The 20,790-nt window shown below is 44.1% G+C and overlaps 1 protein-coding gene across 9 annotated transcripts in view; it reads left to right on the top strand.

Moving 5' to 3' along the window:
* The window catches only part of PAX8 (paired box 8), a 65,017-nt gene that overhangs the window by 23,047 nt on the left and 21,180 nt on the right, over positions 1 to 20,790 (top strand). For 6 of the 9 annotated variants that reach the window (XM_016189288.2, XM_016189289.2, XM_016189293.2 and 3 more), the window contains exons 3-7: positions 12,281 to 12,446; positions 14,688 to 14,888; positions 16,158 to 16,246; positions 16,703 to 16,828; positions 17,092 to 17,267. In XM_016189288.2, the coding sequence (XP_016044774.1) occupies positions 12,281 to 12,446; positions 14,688 to 14,888; positions 16,158 to 16,246; positions 16,703 to 16,828; positions 17,092 to 17,267 (758 nt within the window). The remainder of the gene's footprint in view (positions 1 to 12,280; positions 12,447 to 14,687; positions 14,889 to 16,157; positions 16,247 to 16,702; positions 16,829 to 17,091; positions 17,268 to 20,790) is intronic. The other 3 variants (XM_007525455.3, XM_016189294.2, XM_007525456.3) reach the window with 1 other exon arrangement.

Genomic DNA, 20,790 nt, shown 5'->3' with positions numbered 1-20,790 from the left:
AGGTGTGGGGTTATCCACCTTCAAAGTCACATCCACCAGGTGGCACTTTACTTCTTCAGGAAGGGGAGGCAGTGTTTAAAGCAATTTAGGAATGCTTGTAGGAGAAACAGTGGCCTTAGTTAAGTCACTGCAGAAAGCAGCATACTTGTTATTGATCTGCTGATAGGTCATAGGCTCTGACAAAGCTTGCTAAGGTCTCCAGAAATTGTTGAGACAATCCTAAACGAAGGAATCTAACCAGGAAACTCTTGGACTTGAGAACACTAGGGTTTAGAGAAGCCTATATGTACCCACCTGCCCCATGGCAGTCCAGCCCCTGTTATCTTTGGGTCTTAAGACTGGCTCTAGGACCATGTAGGGGATTCTTGTCAAGCAGAACTTTTCTTAGGGAGCTTGGTGTGGTCCATTGACATTTACTTCAGTTCCATCCCTAGATATCCCTGCACTGGGGCTGTTCCTGGGATGGAGGTGACAGGGTTAATCTAAGGGCCGGGGGAGGCTGAGAAAGGCCTTGAAACCGCACAGTGAAGCCAACCAGATTAATAGAGGAAGAGAGAGGGGGGTAGACCATTAGGAAGACAAAGAGAAAATCATGCTGGAGCAATAGAAAGGGAAATCTAATATCAACTAGGGAAAAATAAATGGAGATTAGGGCAAACAAATTAGCTTTAATGGGTTCAATGCTAATACAAGAATAACAGCAGAGCTGTGAATGCCTTTGAGGGGAAGATGGGATAAAGAACCTGAGCAGTCATGCAGGCAATAAAGAGGATGCAGGAGGGGGTGACCAAAGGAGGGGTGAGAGGGGAGAGAATAGAAAGCTCAGGGTGAACAGTGGGGAGAGGTGGCACAGGAGGGGTCCACCATCTTTGACTGGAATGGAATAGCCAAGCAGAGAAGGGGCTGAGAGGATATGAGAATCAGGAGGTGATCAGTAAGGGATGGACATAAAATTAAGCAAGGCAATTGGAAGGGGCTGAGAGCAGGAATAAAAATCTGGCAAGACTGGGCAGAAATTAGATAGTGGTGTATGGAAATAAAGGTAGTGAAGACTAAATATGGGAGGGTGGGGGCAACTGGGAAAGAAATTGGGATGCTTCTTTGAATAATGAACAGCGTAAAAAAAAAAGGAGAAGGAGGAGAAAAACCCAGACCCTCACAAAATGAAAAGCTGGAAGGAATTTTTGAAGCAATATTTTATTTTGCAAGACGCCCATCTTTGGTGGATGATGTATTTATTCTGAAAATAAGTTAGACCTGTCTTGGAGTGTTGGAGTGGGCAGAGGCTGAGCAGCATCTGGAAGTCTCACTTGGAGTCTCTGTTCTGCCTCACTATGATGATGCAGACTTAGGAAAGTTCCATATGGCTTCTGCTTCTCTTCTCCTCATCTGTAAAATGGGGTGATTTGCTACTTATTTCAAAGGGCTGTTATGCAAACTACATGAAAAGATGCATTTGAAGGCTTAGTCTGGCTGAGGAATAATTACATCTCACCAGGCTGGCTGTAAGCATTATTCCCAATCACTGACTAGTAGGGAGCAGGTGGATATTATAATCAACTTTGCTCTCTTCCTCCTTCCCATCTTTCCTCCTTTGGTAAAGTGGCAGCCAAGTTCGGTTCTTTCTCAGCTAGAGACTAACCCAGAGGAAGCCTCATTATCCATCCTTTGTCTCCCTCCTTCTGTCCCATCAGTCCTCTCTCCCAGATGGAGAGGGAAGAATAGCTCTAAACCTTCCCACCCTCTGGGCTAATCTCAGACAAAAACATTCAAGGAAGCCACACTTATCCTATTGTTTCAAGGGCCTCTGGGAAACCCTCAGATTTGCTGAAACTTCAAAATGTAGAGACTGGGAGTTGGAGCTGGACAACGTGGCTTCACAATGTGAGGCCTTTTGGGCTGCATTAAAGGACACAAAGGCCCAGCCAGAAGGACAGCGCCCAACAGACCAAGAGAACAATCAACAAGAACAGCCCCAAGAATTAATGAGTAACCACCTAGACAGGTGCTCTGGTAGGGGAGAGAAAGAGCTGGATTACTTCCTGTCCCCCAGGGCATTCCCAAACTTAATTTTCCTCCTCATCACTAAGGAGTTTTGAAGAGCAAGAACAGAAAATGATCCAGGCAGAAAAGGTCAGATTGATTGGGCAAGTTTTGACATTTGCTGAGGAGTTAATTAAATTAAAACCATTCCCATAAAACTATAACCTCCGGGGCTGGGTGGTGGCGCACCTGGTTGAGTACACATGTTACAGTGCACAAGTACCTGGGTTTGAGCCCCCACCTGCAGGGGGGAAGCCTCACAAGTGGTGAAGCAGTGCTGCAGGTGTCTCTCTGTCTCTCTCCCTCTCTGTCACCCCTTCCCTCTTGATTTCTGGCTGTCTCTATCCAAATAAATAAATAAATAAAATAAAAAAAAAACACTATGACCTCCAAGGGCAGAGGGACCCATCTGTCTTAATCTTGTATATTTCTGGAGCCTGTAGCTGTGCCTGGCATAAAAGCTTGATGGTTCATGTGGGAATGGGCAATTTTTGAAGTAGGCCATGCTATACATGCACCATATTATTGAGTTCTCACAATACAAATAGGGGAGCAGAGAGAGGTGTACAGTTCAAGGATGTAAGTTTCAGAGGTCTAAATATAGGCAGTTGTTCCCTGAGCCTCTCTGCCTAACCTTTACTCTATATACATGTTCAGGGTTGAAAATAAATGAATAAATGAACCCCATTCACTCACCAGAGCAGGAGGACAGATTTAAAAGCTCTCTATCCGTTTGGGTTTCTATGAGGGAATGATAAACTAATCATCTGACAGGCAATAGAAGGCTGGAGGATGGGGCCTGGGCATTTGTGCATCTGGTTGAGTGCACATACTACCATGTATAACGATCTGGGTTCAAGTCCCTTGGTCTCCCCCTGCAGGGGAGAAGCTTCACTGCAGGTCTCTTTCTGTCTCTCTCCCTCTCTATCTTCCCCTTCCTTCTCAATTTCTCTGTCCTATCAAATAAAAAGAAAAAAAAAAAAAGAGGAAAGGAAAAAATGGCCACCGGGAGTGGTAGATTCATTGTGTAGGCACCAAGACTCAATGATAACCCTGGTGACAACTAAAAAAAGAAAGTTGGAGGATAGTAGAGGGGCTTCCACTTAGGTTTTATGTGAGCACTGCCTCAGCAGCAGCAGTCAACTCAGATTCTAGCTCTCCCAACCCCTCAGGTATGTTGGCAGCAGGCAGGAAATGCCATCACTTGGGAAATACAAGCCCTAGCTCTATGGGCTCTTCTTTCAAACATCAATTCCAACCTCTTCCCTTTGTTTTTCCAGGACTGATAAGCATCAGCATCATACAATTATGACATCAGAGTTGGGCCAGATAGATAGTTCACCAAGTAGAGCAAAGAAAGGCCTTGTGCATGTCCCAGGTTGGGCCACAACAGTGGGGGAAGTTTTCATGTTGTATTATTTCCCTCTCTGCCTTACATATTCTGTCTTACTGAGTTAAAAAAAAAAGTCAGCCCAGGAATGGTGAAATATGAAAACATGCATGTGCTTTACCTTGGTTACGTGAAAGGAAGGAAGGGAGAGAGAGGAGTAAATAAAAGAAAGGAAAGAAGGAAGGAAGAAAGAGAGAGAGAGAAAGGAAGAAAGAAAGAAAGAAAGAAAGAAAGAGAGAAAGAGAGAAAAAAGAAAGGAAGAAAGATGAGATGGAGGGAAGGAAGGAGGGAAAGAAGGAAAAAAGTTTCAACTTTACCTCAGTCTTTCCTTTGTGTCCTTATAGCACTCCAACACTTTATCGAGCAGTTTCTTATATTAAAGTCCTCTGTTGAAATACTTTGGAACAGGCTTCTCTTCCTTAAATAGACTCTGAGTGATATATTACTTGATGACGGGGGTCATCTGAGGAAACAGGATTCTAGGACTGGTGTGCCCATGTCCTTCGCCTTGAATACAGAGCACAGTCTGAGCTGCTTGCCAAGGAGAAATGAGAAACCAATTTCTTATTCACTTCCTTGGGCCCCGTCAGACATGAAATGGTAGAACTTTTCCTGAGCCAGAAACTTCCCCAGTGGGTCTCTGAGCCCAGAATTTTCAAGCTGCCCTGAGGAATAACTTCTGCTAGCTTAGTGGTTCCTCATGGTTCTTTACCCCATTACACATTGAAATCTCCCCACCAAAGTTATGAATCCTGTGAAGGTGAAGTCTTGAGGTTACCTCTTATCATTATCCATAGAACCAGAATAGCCAGGGTTAGAAGGAAAAGACTTTATGACTCAGGAGCTGAAGACCTTTGTCAGCGTAAACTGGCAGCAATAGTGTTCACCTCACAGAGTTCTCCCAACAAAGACATGAACCCAGTCAAGAGCTTGCATTTTTTTTGCCTCCAAGGTTATTGCTGGGGCTTGGTGCCTGCACTATGCATCCACTGCTCCTGGAAGCCATTTTTGTTGCCTTTGTTGCCCTTGTTATTGCTGTTGTTGGATAGGGCAGAGAGAAAATGAGAGAGGAGGGGAAGACAGAGGGAAGAGAGAAAGATAGACACCTGCAGACCTGCTGCACCACTTGTGAAGTGACCTTCCTGCAAGTGGGAAGCCATGGGCTTGAACTGTGATCCTTATTTGGCCCTTGCACTTTGGGCCATTTGCACTAAACCCTCTGCGCTACTGCCCGGCCCCTAACAGCTTGCATATTTAATATTCACATTGATGGCCTGATATCAGTTCCAGAAAGAGAGTCTCTGTTTTTGACCCCTACCTCCTGTAGGGGACAAACCATCTCTCTTTTCCTGGGATTTGCTATCTGAACCCTTATTTTGCATAGCATGTATCTAAAAGTATATGTCTTTGGATGATAGGCAGGGTTATGAATGTAAGGGATTTACTAAAATTGATTCAGACCTGCTTTCTTTCCTTTCATTATCCCCCACCTTCTCTCCTTTCTTGTCTTCTTTCTTTACTTTCTTGTGTCCTTTCCTCTTTCCAATAATTAACTCAATGAGTTATTATCAGGTATATACTGTGCACCAAGCATTGTTGTTGGGTGTTAGGTTTTCATGGATAATGAAGGCCCACTAACCCTCAAAGAATACAATCAGTGAAACAGGACATAGGCAATGTAAATAGAGGCTTATATTCTGCTAAACATAGTGGTGGAGATTGTACCCTGAAATGTTTAAAAGAAAGGATGAGAAAGAGAGAGAGAGAAAGATGGAGAGAGAGAGAAGGAAAGTGAAGGAAGATCTCCTGTAAGAGGTAGTTTCCAAAATTGACTCAAGTTATGAGAACAAATCTTTCAGGAGACAGCAAGGAAAGGACAGGAGCCAGGTGGTGACACACCTAGTTGAGTGTACACATTACCATGCACTAAGTCCCAGCTTCAAGCCCCTGATCCTCATCTGCAGGAAGGAAGCTTCACAAGCAGTGAAGCAAGTGTCTCTGTGTCTCTCCCTCTTGATCTCTCCCTCCTCTCTCAATTTCTCTCAGTCCTATCAAGTAAATAAAAGGAAGGATATTTCAGGCAAGAAGAACAGCATGGGTAAGGGCTAAAGAACAGTCTACAAAAGAATGTCATCAGTTCTGTGTTACCTGAGCATCAGAGTCAAGGCTCAGACAAATAGGTAGGTATGCCAGTGTCAGCTCCTAGTGAGCGTTGTCCTCTAACTTCCTACTTTGAACTTACTATGCTGGAGATAGTACTATGCCCTGAAAGTTTTCTTCAACATGGAAGTGGACAAGGCTGGGAGCAGAGGCTGATGGTAGGTGAGTATTAACCCTATTCATCTTTATTTCAGATAACTTGTTATTTAGGGAAGTTTTTGTTTGAATTTTTTTAATGTTTGTTGAATTTTTTAACCCAATTAGATTTAAAAACCAATTTTGTTTCTTGCTCATTGTTTCCACCCATTATTTATTTATTTATTTATTGCCTCCAGGGTTGTCCTGGGGCTCAGTGACGGCATTATGAACACTATGAATCCACTGCTGCTGGTGACCTTTTTTTTTTAAAGATAGGACAGAGAGAAATTGAGAGGGGCAGGGGAGATAGAGAGGGGAAGAGAAAGATAAGACACCTGCAGACCTGCTTTACAACTTTTGAAGCTACCCCATGCAGATGGGGAGCCAGGGGTTCGAACCAGGATCCTTATGTGGGTCTTTGTGCTTTGTACTATGTGCACTTAACCTGGTGTGCCACCATCCTTCCCCCCCCCCCCATTATTCTTTACTTGTGTCATTTTTTTTAAATTGGGGGGAATTAATGGTTTATAGTTGAGAGTAAAATACAGTAGTTTGTATATGTGTAACATTTTTCAGTTTTCCTCATAACACTCTAGCACCTTAGCTAGGTCTTCCTCCATCATCATGTTCCAGGACCTGAACACTTTTCCCCCACCCACCCCAGAGTCCTTTACTTTGGTGCAATACATCAAATGGTGTGTCATTCTTAACAACTATCCGAATAACAATGAAACATATCTTTGTGTATTTACTTTCTAAATCTTCACCTATGTGTAGATTACTTATTTTAAACTGGAAGCTCCACGAGAACAGGGATCAGTTTTGCGTAAACTTAGTAAAATATATGACAGGTGATGGGTGCACAGTAAATACTGGTGGGATGTATAAATGGAGCTCATGAAAGTGTGAATCTGGGGATGATGATTTAAGAAGGGACTGGTAAGCTAAATATGAAGAGGCTAAAATGTCATGGTCTAGTGAATACCCCATAAAGGGGTAGTGAAAGAAACACAAGGCAAATAGTTAATTCATGTTTTATATTTATTGGTATAAATATTATTGTAGTCTATATTTATTGGTAGAATTTAATAATAAACAGAATTGACAAGGTCCCTCATAGAGAAGACAGTCAGTACTCAGACTTACAATAATACACAGGTATAATTTTTAAAAATTTTAATATTGATTTAATATTGATTTATGAAATTACATGTCAACAGGAATATGGTTCCATACCATTACCACCACCAGAGTTCTGAATCCCTAGTCCTTCCATTGCAAACCACTGCAGTTCTCCTAAGGTTGCAGACCACAAATATAATTAACTTAAACGTGAATGAATGCAAATATAGAAAGGTAAAGTATACTGTGAGACTATGTAAACAGAAGTTCTCTTCTACTCTAGGCTAAGGTCACTGCTAGGATGAAGTGACTTAGTGCTAAAATATATAGAATAGACAGGGCTTAACCATAAGACAACAGCATGTGCAAAAGCCCCAAGGCAGAAGATGCTCTGAAATCTCTAAGGTCATGTAAAAGATCAATGAGGGAGCAAAGCAGAAAGTGTGAAGGAAAGTGGCATGAGATAAGCCAAGGGGCAGGCTTAATTAATTTGTGTGGTAGATTTAAATTTTTTTTAAGATTAAAAAATTAGTTTGTATGGTAGCTGGTATTGGTACCAACCAAGATGAACTAGAAGGAAGCTCTTTATTATGTAAGAGACATTTCCAAGGGTAACTTAAATATAAAAGAATTGTGAGTGATCTGAGCTAGTGATGACCTTGTTTCATCAGTGACAAAACAGTGGGAATGGGGGTGGAATGGACATAGAACTGGGACCTGATAAAAACCGGGAAAAATGCACAGATATAATGGGATAAAAAATGGTGGAAGAGAAACCCACTGAAGAAAAACAGAAACATGTCTATGAAGGTATAAGGAACCAGGAGACAGCATCATCATAGAAACCTCTTCAAGAGGAAAGATGTAGCACCTTCCATCAGCCACTGTACATCCATTATCAGCTACCTGAGCACATACTCAGGCCCATAGCATGGGTGACTGCATAGCAGGGGAGGAAATGAAGGAAATAAGGATGCCAACCATGGTGACTTCTTGAGAAATGTTTAAAACAATAAGAAGGAAAGGCTTCACTGTGTAGGGGAGAATTAGAAATGGTATGAGAAGACAGTATATTTTATTATATTTATAGAACCAGAGGAAGGAGCTAGTAGAAAAGCAAAGGCTAAATAAGAGAAGCAGGAGGATAAATTATGAAATAGCCAGTATAAGTAGAAGGGTGAGGGATCAGTGAGCAGGAAATTAACTAAACTCTCTTCTCCAGTTATCTTTGGGTAGAGAAGTACAAGATACTGAGAAATCAAGGATAGTCAAGCAATCAGGGTTAAAGCCATATGCTCATCACTGCTTTTCAGCTTGCCAATCACTTTTGTCCTAGCCCAAGAGCCTTATGTGCCTAGGTAATCCATAAGTTAATAGATGCTTAAGTGACTCCATGTGTAGAGTTAAGGTAGAAAAAAAAAGGTGGAATACTGAGGTTCCATTATCCTTAGACATTTTCTTTAGGAGGGATTTGAGTTAAAGGTATTGGTCTTTAGTCCAGAAAAGGCACTAAGCCAAGGGGAATAATTGGGAGGTTACAGCGGGTGATCACAGGCCTGTGATAAACATTCAGGATGATGAGAATATCAGACACTGGTTAACACTGGCAAGGCCATGCTTTTGTGGAAGGTAAATAGGCACAACATGGTTTAAAGGACACCTCAGATCAGCCACTGTGTCTCCCACAATCATCCTGTCAAAGTTCAAACTCCCACCTTGACACTCCTTGGGTTGAAGTAACAATTGCCATGTGGTTAAAGGTAAATATTTGCAAAACATCACATTGACCCAGTGTCTCAGTTAGACTGGCATAGGTGTGAGGGATCAGAAGAAAGATATAAGGAAGGAAAGTACCAGAATTTGAGAGCTGAGGTTCTAGAGATGGAGTGTCCACATTAACTACCACAACAGTTCATTGTAATCAGAGTGCTTTTTTTTTTTTCTGTCCCCTGTATATGCTGAAGCAGTAATTATACTTTTGTGACACACAGGTTTCTGGTCCGTGAAGAGTCTAAACAGATTAAGAGTCTAAACAGATTAAGTCATTTTTTAATGTTGTCTCCACTATGACAGACACTTGTACAAAGGACGCCAAAGGTGTGGGGAAAAATACCAACATCTTAAGTGTTTTATATTGCGTGCAATGAGAGTTTTGGGCAATGAGTATCTCTCAGTTCTTTCTACAATCCCTATTCCTCAGTGTCCTATAAGGAGTAAAGAAATTACCAAAGAAAGCTATAAGATCTGCCCAGATGGTCTCTTTTCCAGAGTATACACCTTTGAACAGCCAACTTCACCTAGAGCTTTGCAGAGCTACAAAATCCTCTGGCCCCTGCAAAGTTGGCATTCCTTTGTCTGAGGACCTTCACATGCAAAGCTTGAGTGTTATCTGACCTGGCAGTCTTGCCTTTATCCTCCACATACAGCACTCCCTACCCAACCCTCCAGACCCTGCAAAGAGCCTTTTCTTTGAAAGGAAGCTTCAAACCTCTTCCTGGGTCACACCTTCTCCACAATTCAATAGTGGCTCCCACTTGTTTCTGGCTTCCGGTGTCAGAGCCTACCCTGTTCACAGATGTCTGGAAAGATGGTCAGCATTGTGGGTGGCTTTGCCCTCTCTGATGCAGGAAGGAAGGCTATACCCACTTCTGGGTACTCACAGGTGACTCACTCAAGAGGAATCCACTCCCCCACACCGGACACAGGAAGGACAATAGTCCTTCTCTCAAAGGGACTCAGCTTAAAAATCTCAGGGGAGAAGGTCCCTCTCCATCTGCAGCTAGCATGTTTTTCCAAGCCCTCCTTCCTGTCTCACATAAAGCTATAGTGAATGTCTTTCAGTTACTTGAAAGCAGGAAGAAAACTGATTTTTTTTTCCCACTCTGGAAACTTCTTCATCTGATTAATCTCTGGTTATTCCACTCTACAACGTCCCTCTGATCAGTTTCACCTCAGCCTTATTAATTCAGAAACTCAGGGCAGTGGACTCAGAAGTCTGTGCTGTCAAGTTTGTACACTCAACTTTGAGATTCATTGCTCTAGTCTCAGAGCTAAGCTAAGGCCATTGCATCAACCATGTGAATATTAAAAAGTTTAAAACAAGCTTTACATTTTCATCAAGGCTTTCAGATAAATAAACACATCCCTCTTTTCATCCTCCCCCCATCTTCATACAGCAATGTTTATAGGTCACAGACAGACCCATCAAGTTATGTTAATTTAAAATACTAAGATCTAAAGAAAAAAAAATTTAACCAGTGGTAAATAAAAACATGTGAAATCAAAGTAGCCTTGTAGTCCAAGGGTCTTTGCACAATAACTAAAAGCCACTCAGAAACCAGTAAAAAAATTAAAAGCACCAGAAAACTAACAATGTAGGCTAGGTCAGAATATGAATAATCGTTTACCTTCCACTAATGGAGTGAAGTAATTGTTTAGGGTGGTTCTGACATTTTGAGTTTCTTAAGGTCCAGCTCCTTGGGAAGACTTAGGGCAATAAATAGCTCACACAGTTACAGAAGAAGCAAAGTGGGAAAAAAAATTAAGACATGGTACCTAACTCAAAACTGGTGTTTGGTGTTACTTTCCTACTGCTAAGAATCCCACTGCAGAAAACCTTACTTCAGAGATCAGGAAATAGGTTAGCCTTGTTAGAGCATCTGCTTGTACACCTAAGGCCTCAGAGAATAAAGGTTTAATCTCAGCACCACCTTATGTCAGAGCTGAGCAGTGCTCTGGTCCTCTTCCTTTCATAAATAAATAAATAAAATTTTAAACAAGAAAATCGCTCTTTAAGATACTTTAGTCTTAGCACAAAGACTTAACACTTGTTGGATGACACAGCAGTTTAAGTTCTGGAAAATGGGAACAAAATGGGATGGCTCTTGGTTTAGTCTGCTCTGGCGCCCCCTTGTGTTAGTGTCTGGATCCAAATGAAACAAACTACAGCAAGGGTGGAGCAAGGGTCAAATGGCTGAGTTCTCCTCCAAGGGTGGGCAGCCAGTGAGAGGTGGGTGTAATGAGCTTAGGAATTGGCCTAGGCTTAAAGGCTGTCTAGATGGCCTTCTAGTTCTGCTGGAGAAGCACTGGGGACAAGTGGCCTTGAACAGGACAGGGGAGCTTGTGTCCAAATCACCCAGTTGACTCCACCAGGAATGAAGATGGACCACTGTGTGCTCCTGCTAAGTGTTTGGCCACTGGGATTTTCCTAACTTGCAGGCCAGGCCAGAGGTTTATTTTTTATTATTTTTAACAGCAAATTGACTGTTCTGCTGAAGACATTTTGGGCCCCTGAGGAGAAATTGCAAGGCAGTTCTGAATGTGCTAAGTCAGTGGGTGGTAATGGGCACTGTGTGCCCAGCAGAAGCACTTCCCACCTCTTGGCCATAAATAGTCCTTAATAGGCACACACAGAAGGTCTGGCATTGGCTCTTCTTCTTTGCTTGGCCTCTCCTTCTCACTCCCACCCCCAGGGTTCTACTGTCACATCCAGATCACCAAACTTCTACCCTCATTTGAAAATATGACCTTCACCCCCAGATTATGGCACCTATAGCACAAGATGCAGGGTCAATGCCAGGAAGCAGTGCTGATGGGAACTTTAAACCTCGGTGAGATTCTGGCTCCTCCCAAGATAAGCAGAGTTGCATAAGTAAAGCTACAAAAAGTCTCTAAATTCTAGTTTCCTAATCAGCAAAATGGAATACTCATCCCTGAAATTAGCCTTACCTGTGTCTGCAGGCTTTAGAGAAATAAGTATGTTGATAAATCTATCAGACATGTAGAAGGCTTAAACTTGCCACTAAGTCTCTCCATATGCTGTTGCCTCCACCTGAGACAGTTTTCTTCTATTCTTCACTCAGCCAATACTTTTCTCTATCTCCAGTCTGTTTAGACTTCTTAGGGAACCCTTCTGAAGTTTCCTGATCATGGACTTCATCCCTCTAATGGTTCCCATACTCCTTGAAGTAGACATATGTTACTGCTTGTTTATGTGTGTTATTTGTATTATGCAGTGACCATGTGTTAGGCCATTGGATTCTCCACTTTAATAGACTATATGAGGCAGGATAAGAGAGATAGCTCAGTCTGTTAAACATAGAGCTGGCATGCTTGGGGCTCCAGAGGTCAAAAGTTCAATCCCTAACACCACTATATGCCAGAACTGAGCAGCTCTCTGGTCTGTCACTCCCTTTCATTCTTTCTCTTGCTCTAAAAAATAAATAAATAAACATTTACAAAAACAATAAACTTTATGAATAGAGAGGAGGCATCAAATTTATCTTATCCATACCAGTATTTGCAGGGCCTGTGATAGGCACTCAGCAGTTCTGAATAGACAGATAGGCTCAAAGTAAAATGCAGGCTTGGGCCTGAGAGTGTCCTATGGGCCCTAACAACTGCCCTTGGGATTTCTTGTCTTCTTAGGCCATGGAGGGCTGAACCAGCTAGGAGGGGCTTTTGTGAATGGCAGACCCCTGCCTGAAGTGGTGCGTCAACGCATTGTGGACCTTGCTCACCAGGGTGTAAGGCCTTGTGACATCTCCCGCCAGCTTCGAGTCAGCCATGGCTGTGTCAGCAAGATCCTTGGCAGGTAAGCACGAAATTCAGCACACACCACTGTCCTTGCAATCTTGGCCTTGTATGGCCTACCTTGTAGCTATTCTCTCTCCAAGGAACCTGGAGTCTGCTCCCAGTGTCTAACTTGGTTCTAGGACCTGAGCAATATCTATCAACATCATTGTTTTGTTTTTATTTTTCTGCCTTTCCTTCCTTCTTTGTGTATTTCTCCCTTTCCTTTATCCCTCTTTTCCTTTATCTCTTTTCCATCCCTAGGTTTTATTTCCTAGAAATTACTTTTTCTCCAAAGCAGGCATATCTTTACTAAAAATCCTCCCCTTGCTGAAATCTAGGGGAATAGAGTCACTAGGAAAGGACCCTATCATTGGACATGACTCCTGAGATCTGACACTTGATTAAGGGATGTCTGAATTTATGCTTCTCAAACCATAACTCCCAGAGCACCCTCTACAGAATCACTGAGGTGACTTCATGAAATATAGGGCCCTGGGCCCCAATCCAGACATACAGCATCTGTTTCTTCAAGAGCAAAGACTAAATGTTACAGTTTTATGAGAGGCCAGGTAACACTATGAACACTCTGTCTAGAGAATCACTGATCCTCAAGGCCCCAGAGTAGTGGGCTGTAGGGCTGGCTGCACATTAGAGTCACTCAGGGAACCTTAATTAAAAGAAACTTGACATCTAGGACCCAGCCCATACCACTTACATCAGAACTTCAAGGGAATGAGCCCAAGTTTTAATGCAGTGGTAAGATTCCCTGAAGTCATTCTAATTGTTTGCATTTGGAGTTGTGAGCCACTGACCCACAGGGGCAGGAGGACTCAAGAGCAACATTGTCCTGCTATCTGATATAGTGGTGTAATCTAGTTTAGAGAGCTACATCCATCAGCAATGCCCCTGAAGTGGTAAATTTGGGGCTTTGCATCAGTTTAGCATCTCTGTCTCTCTCCCCTCTATTATAAATGGACCTAAGAGAAATTCTGATTCAGACAGCAAAAGGGGCCTTGTTGAGTCAAGTTAAATCCTTGCCTTCTGACTGAGATTGTCAGGAAAATAGTGTAGTGCATGGGTTGGGTCAGGAGAGAGCTTCCTTGGAAGGCCTGCATTGCCCCCTAGAGGAGATGAGTCCAGGGTGGTGATGCCAGACAATAAATTTTAAAGAGCTAGATATTTTTTTCATGGCAGATGAAATTAGAGAGTACCCTCCCTCCACGACCACCCACACACACAGGAGGGGAGATTATCTTGAGAGAAGCCATTGATATGCAATGGAGGGAGAGAAGGAGTGAACCCCCTGAGAGAATAGACACAGATTAAGGAGCTGGGCAAAGCCGGGAACCCAGAGTCCATAAACAGTGTCTTCAGCCTGAACTAATAGAAAACCAGGTGACAGAGGGAGGTTCAGGGAGGGTGGGAAGCAAAGGTGAGTTAGCAGGACAGGGCAGAGGACCCAATGATGCCTGCGAGCTACCCAGGGAGGGCAAGCCAGATATGCCAAGGAAAAAAATCATGTCATGCTTTAGGCAAGAGAAACTAGATAAAGCAAAACACCCCAGTAAACATAAAATTTACAAAGCACATGGATATCAGGACTTTCTTTCTTAGAAAGGACAACCTGAGGCCAGGCAGTGACATACCTGATTAAGTGCTCATAGTACAGTGTGCAAGGATGCAGGTTCAAGTCCCTAGTCCCCACCTGCAGGGGGAAAGCTTCACAAGTGGTAAAGCAGGTCTGCAGGTGTCTCTCTGTCTCCCTCCCTCTCTATCTCCTCCTCCCCCTCTCAATTTGTCTCTATCCAATAATAAATAAAAATATAGGAAGGAAGGAAGGAAGGAAGGAAGGAAGGAAGGAAGGAAGGAAAGAAGGAAGGAAGGAAAGAAGGAAGGAAGGAAGGAAGGAAGGAAGGAAGGAAGGAAGGAAGGAAGGAAGGAAAGACAATCTTTGTACCCCTAAGGTGGCTCTTGCAGGTGCTCTGAACTGGGAGCCTGGTCAGAGGAAAGGGAAAGAGAGAAGCCAGACATCTTGAATGAGGTAGTTAGCAGAAAGTTCTGGTTTGACAGAGCATAAACCTACCCAGGCAAGGGGAACCGAGTTCTGGGAACATGAAGTGTTTGAGGTCAGTCTAGGGGACACATTTAACACCCAGGCTCTTGCCTAGGAATCTCCAAGAGGAACAAGAGTTCTGGATAAGTCCTTGCCAAGAGAACCCCACCTACTTATTGGGTAATTCTTTGGGGTTCTCTATTGGAGTAGGTACTACGAGACTGGCAGCATCCGGCCTGGAGTGATAGGGGGCTCCAAGCCCAAGGTGGCCACCCCCAAAGTGGTGGAGAAGATCGGAGACTACAAGCGGCAGAACCCAACCATGTTTGCCTGGGAGATTCGAGACCGGCTGCTGGCTGAGGGCGTCTGTGACAATGACACTGTGCCCAGTGTCAGCTCCATCAACCGGTGAGCAAGAGACAGCAGCCAGGGACCAGAGTTCCTGGGCTCGGGGGAAATCATAGGAGACATAAAGAAGGACCTTAGAAGAGGGTTCATGCTGGAAAGTGAAGCAGGGGGAGCCCCAAAACCAGGATACAGAGGCTACCACCTCCTCACTATTACTAGGCACTCCCTACCCTAATATGTTCTTGCTGCAGTTTCCTTCTTCACACATCACATCTTCTTTCATTAATTAAAGAATCTTCCCTTGAGCTGATCCTTTACTGAGGCTTAAGACCCTTAACCCAGCCCTCAGTCAAGTTTTCATTCCTTTAGTCATACAATTATCTTCTCTCTATCTCAATGAATCATTTACTCCCCTAATCAATCATTCATTCATACAGACACAATTCACTCATTACGTGCCACACCTTGGGGACACACAATTCCTGTCCCTTGTCCTTCCAGAGCACACAGTCTAGTGCAAAGGTAGGCACCAATTAAACACCTACACAATCATAAAATGCAGCATTATGTCCTGGTAAGGAGGAGAACATGAGGACACGTGAGCAAGGACAGGGTGACTTGCTTGATGAAGCTTATGAGAAGTTATTCTTCGGTAAGAAACAATAACTAACATTGAGTTAACTAGCTGAAGCGGGGGTTTGTGGGGGTAAACTCTGAGAGAGCATGTGCCAAGGCCCTACTTTAGGATCCTATACAAGAAGTAGACAGATGGAGAGCATAAGAGAGGTTGAGATAGAGGTGATACCAAAGGGTATCTTTCAGAAACTGGTGGCTGTATTACATATTCTGGCTCCTGAATTATGAGTAAGAGGAAACCCCCAGCAGATTTTAGGTAGGAGGCAGATTGGAGTTTCAGAAAGTTTACTGTAATAACAATAGGGAGATTAGATGAGAGAGAGAGTCAACAGTGGGAGGGGGTGGGCAGCTGAATGCCTTAAAGGTAGAGTTGATGGTAGCCAGTCTTAGGTGCTGGCAGTAAGGGTCAGAGAGGGATCAGTGCCAGAGAGATATACAAAGTCAAATCCATAAAACCTGATGATGACTTTGAGGGAAGAAGATGGCAAGGCCCATCTGTACCTCTTGCTTTGATTGACGAATGACACCAGTCATTAAATGAGACACCAGGAAGGGCCAGGTGTGAGAAGCTCATGAGTTTGTGGACAGGTTGGGTTTGAGGTGCCTTTGAGATACACACACAGTGCCTCAAAAAGATGATTGGTTGAGTTCTGCTTCCCCCTCTCCTAAAAGACCTCTTATCTCCTTTTACAGAATCATCCGGACCAAAGTACAGCAACCATTCAACCTCCCAATGGACAGCTGTGTGGCCACCAAGTCCCTGAGCCCAGGACACACACTGAGTGAGTGTGGAAGGACCTGCAGGCACAGTTACCCCCTTGCACACAACTCAGCATCCACATAGTCACACACAATCAAGCCCACACAGATAATAGTTGCATGAGGGTGAAGAGTTTCCCATGGGACCATGCCTTGACAGTTTCCCAAACTGAGAAATTTAGAAGTGGAAACACTTTAGAAGGGGTGTGTGTCAACAGGAATCTCTCCCACAAGCAGGTTTCCTATCTTATCCACAGTGGCACTGGGTATTACCATGTCTCTCTCCTTCTCTCTTTAAAGGTTTTATTTATTTATTAATGAGAAAGATAGGAGGAGAGAAAGAGCCAGACATCACTCTGGTACATGTGCGGCCAGGGATTGAACTTATGCTTGAGAGTTCAATGCTTTATCTACTGCACCACCTCCTGGACCACCACCTCCATGTCTTAACCTTCTCCTTCTTCCCCCACTTACTGCAGTCCCCAGCTCAGCTGTAACACCTCCTGAGTCACCCCAGTCAGACTCCCTGGGTTCCACCTACTCCATCAATGGACTCCTGGGGATTGCTCAGCCTGGCAGCGAGAACAAGAGGAAAATGGATGACAGTAAGTGTCAGGGACTAGAGGGCATCTTGGGTGCTGAAGGGCAGTTTGTTTGAATGCAAAAGTGACAGACCCCCATTCTTTATGGCCCATGACAGTGGGTATTCTAAAAACTTCAGGTCCACAGAACATGGCCTGTCTCTAAGTCCCATGGTCCCCAGGCCAAAGTGTAGTCCTCCTCCTTGATTGCAGACTTCTCCCCCACTAGGGGCTGGGGACTGGGTAAATGGTTTTCTGAAAGCTTTCTCCCTGCCTGTGAATGCCAGGTGACCAGGACAGCTGTCGGCTGAGCATTGACTCCCAGAGCAGCAGCAGTGGGCCCCGCAAGCACCTCCGCACAGACGCCTTTAGCCAGCATCACCTCGAGTCCCTGGAGTGTCCTTTTGAACGGCAGCACTACCCAGAGGCCTATGCCTCCCCCAACCACACCAAAGGCGAGCAGGTGAGCAGCCAGGCATGGCAGGTGAGCAGGGGAGAGAGGAAAGAAGGATCACTGAAAGACCTTTAATTAGCCTGCAGGGCTGCTGCCAAAGCAACTGGAAGCTGCTCAATAGGCTCAGGACACATGATGCAAGCAGCTCTAAGCCTAGCACCATCTCTATTCCACCAGATGCTGGCTTCTTCCTCCTTCTCCCCCTCCTGCCAATCTCCTTGCCTTCCCCCACTCAGCCTCAGCACAATCCTATGGAGAGGACAGAGAACCAGGTTGTGCTATTTTCCCTACACACACACACACACACACACACACACACACACACACACACTGCCAGTAACTTCCCTAGGACTGCAGGACCAGGTCCCATTACTCTGAAAAGCTGCAGTTTTGAGTCATGCTGACTTCTAGCCTCACCTTACTTCCCCCATGATCCTGCATTACTCATGCTTCCAGCATGCTGCCCTGTCCACACCTCTCCGCCCTAGCACACCATGTGCCCTCCTGCAGAATGTCATGTGCCCTCCTACTTTTCTGCCTGGAAAAATACACCTCGGCCATTCTGACTCAACTCAAGCATCACTTTGTCCATGATTCCTTCCCTGCCCCCCAGGCATGCCTTGTATCTCCATCCCCACCTCCTGCCCCCCATGCCCTATGCTTCTGCTTGGCTGATGTGCTCCGTCACACAGCACGGCCTAACAGTCTAGTGGACAGAGGTAGAAAGACACACAGTTTCTTAAGGACAGGGCAGCATCTTGACACATTCTTTTTATTTCCAGCATTTAACGCTTTGGTTTTCCCATAATAGATACTCAATAAAGATATGGCAAATGAATTTAAAAACAATTGAGTTAAGAAATACAAAACAGGGAGTTGGGTGGTAGCCCAGTGGGTTAAGTGCATGTGGCGCTAAGCACAAGGATGGGCATAAGGACCCCAGTTCGAGCCCCCACCTCCCCACCTGCAGGGGAGTTGCTTCACAGGCAGTGAAGCAGGTCTGCAGGTGTCTCTCTTTCTCTCCCCTTCTCTGTCTTCCCCTCCTCTCTCTGTTTCTTTCTGTCCTATCCAACAATGACGACATCAATAGCAACAACAACAACAACAACAATAAAACAACAAGGGCAACAAAAGCAAATAAATAAATAAATATTTTAAAAAGAAAGAAATACATAACAATAATTGCAAGCCACAAGGGAATTTTCTTTCTTTGACTTGCCAGAGTTTTACGCCTGCACAACTCTATCGCTCCTGGTAGACGTTTTGTTCTTTTGAAATAAGGATAGACAGAGGGATAGAGTGAAAGAGAAAAAGATAGGTAGATAGATAGATAGATAGATAGATAGATAGATAGATAGATAGAAAGGGAGAAAAGGATAGATGCTACAGTATCTGCCATGCAAGGTGCTCCCATGTGATGTCAGGGGCTGAAGGCCAGATCGTTGCTCATGACAGTCTGTACTCCACCAGGTGAGCTACCTGCCCCATGCTCAGGGCAGGTGAAATAGTTTATGATGTCTTGACTTTTGTGAAAAGCTGGCTATGTTATCCTCCCCCTCACACCATTAGTTCTAATAGCTGAGGAATTTCTCAAGGGTGGTATCTGCTCAACCCTCCTTGCTCACACTTTCATATGATCCAGGAAGAAGGCAAGTTCATTAGCCTTTAAGATTTGAGGACAATGGTAGTGATTCCAATAATTGCCTGAACCACTGCCAGTGACCGTCTGGGCTGCTGGGTCTGTGCCAGCACCCACAGCTGGGCAGGCAATCTGCGTCAGCGATTTTATCAGCTTGGGCTGTGGCAGCCACGAGGGGTACAGAGAAAGCTGGCCGTCAGCAGACCTGGGGAGATGGCTGGGGTGCTCATTGTCAGTCAGCACATGGCTCAGTGAGGGTAACGAGGCTCCAGCAGCAGGCCTGCTGGGAACCCACTGTGGGAGAAGAAGCTTGCACATTGCAGCCTGCCATTGGCAAAAGACATCCTGCTGCTAGGACCCCCACTAGCAGAGTGATTTCTGGCCCTATTCCTGAGTCACCCCAAGGTAGATGGAGATTTTAAAAGTTGGAGTAACTTCAGGGACTACTAAGTCAAATTTTGCATGGGAGTTATCCCAGGGCCCGGGAAGGTAGAGAACTTAAGGGAACAAATGGTCTTGGTTCCATTCAGAGTGGTCCATTATCTTTTTTATTTTTTAATTGCAAGGTTTATTTGTTAGGGCCCCATGCCTATACAATTCCACCACACCTGGTGGATTAGCCCTTCCGTCCTTTCTTCCTTCCTTGTATTTCTCTTTCTTGCTTCTTTCCTTTCTTTCTTCCTTTGCTTTTAGACAGAAAGTGAAAAACAGAGAGGAGGGAAAAAATGGGGTAGGAGAGAGAAAGGTAGAAAGAGGAGAGACATTACAGCAATAACTGCTGTTTATAAAGCTTCCGTATATAGATACTCCCCTGTGGTGGCAGTGGGCTTAAACCCAGGTCCCTGTGCATGGTAAAGTACACACTACTTAGTGAGCTATCTCCTGGCCCCATGTCACCTGTTTCAAATGTGGAGCTTCTATTGTAAGTTCTTATTTGAATTCAGAGGTGGGAAGAAACAAACAAACAAACAAATCCCAGAAAATTATAGAACTGCCTCTATCCTTCATCCTACAGATGAAGGCACTGAGGTCAGTACAGCATCTATCCGTGATTCTCTCCCTCCCTTAGTTAATCATTTACTCACAAGCTCACTGGCTGGGGCAGGGAGAGCCCAGCCTGCACAAGGGTATCTCATGTCCCAGCTATTGCTTTCCCTGCCTTTGGAGACTAATAGTGCTGACATAGGAACACTCTGCAGCCTTTTGCTTGGGTACAGGAAGGCCTGCTGGCCTGGAGAGCCAAGAGAAAAGCACAAGTACTCACACTTGACCTCAGGACCCAGTGAAGACACAATCATCTTTTCTGTAAAATAAACAAGGAGAAAAGGTTCAATAGAAATGTCATATAGTTTCATTTTGGACTTTGGTTTCACTTCCAGTCATGCTTAGGAATCTATGCAGTTCTTGAGCCTTTAATTTTTTTCAAGTGAACAAGAAGCTGACCAAATAAAATGCAGCTATTAAGAGAACAGAAAGCAAGAACTTGGCAGCTTCTGATGTTACGCAATTCTAAAATAATATGTTTATGACAACTTTGTATTGAGCATGTTCTCTTACCCCTGTAATCTGGGCTAAAGGAATAATAATGTCCATAAAATCTTATTTAACTCTTTGTGAGCCTTGTGAAGCAGCTTTTGTTATCTCTGATACACAAGTGAGAAAATCAAGGTTCAGAGAGATCAAGGTGACTTTAACTGGTCACCACAGAATCTAGACTCAAACTCACTCAAGTTTTAATGTGCTGTGCAGTTAAGTGCCCTGATTCAAAATCAATTACAATAAAAATTCCAATCATCTCTAGGACATTTAAGTCGCTCAGTACATCAACACCAGCATGCTTGATTATGTAAATTTGGGGGTGCTCTTGCTTTTGCTGAATTTTGGAATAGCTAC

Source organism: Erinaceus europaeus, chromosome 3 (assembly GCF_950295315.1).
Source record: "Erinaceus europaeus chromosome 3, mEriEur2.1, whole genome shotgun sequence".
Classification (NCBI taxonomy): Eukaryota; Metazoa; Chordata; class Mammalia; order Eulipotyphla; family Erinaceidae; genus Erinaceus; species Erinaceus europaeus.
Note: the sequence above shows the minus strand (reverse complement) of the source record. Positions and strands in the feature narration are given on the sequence as shown.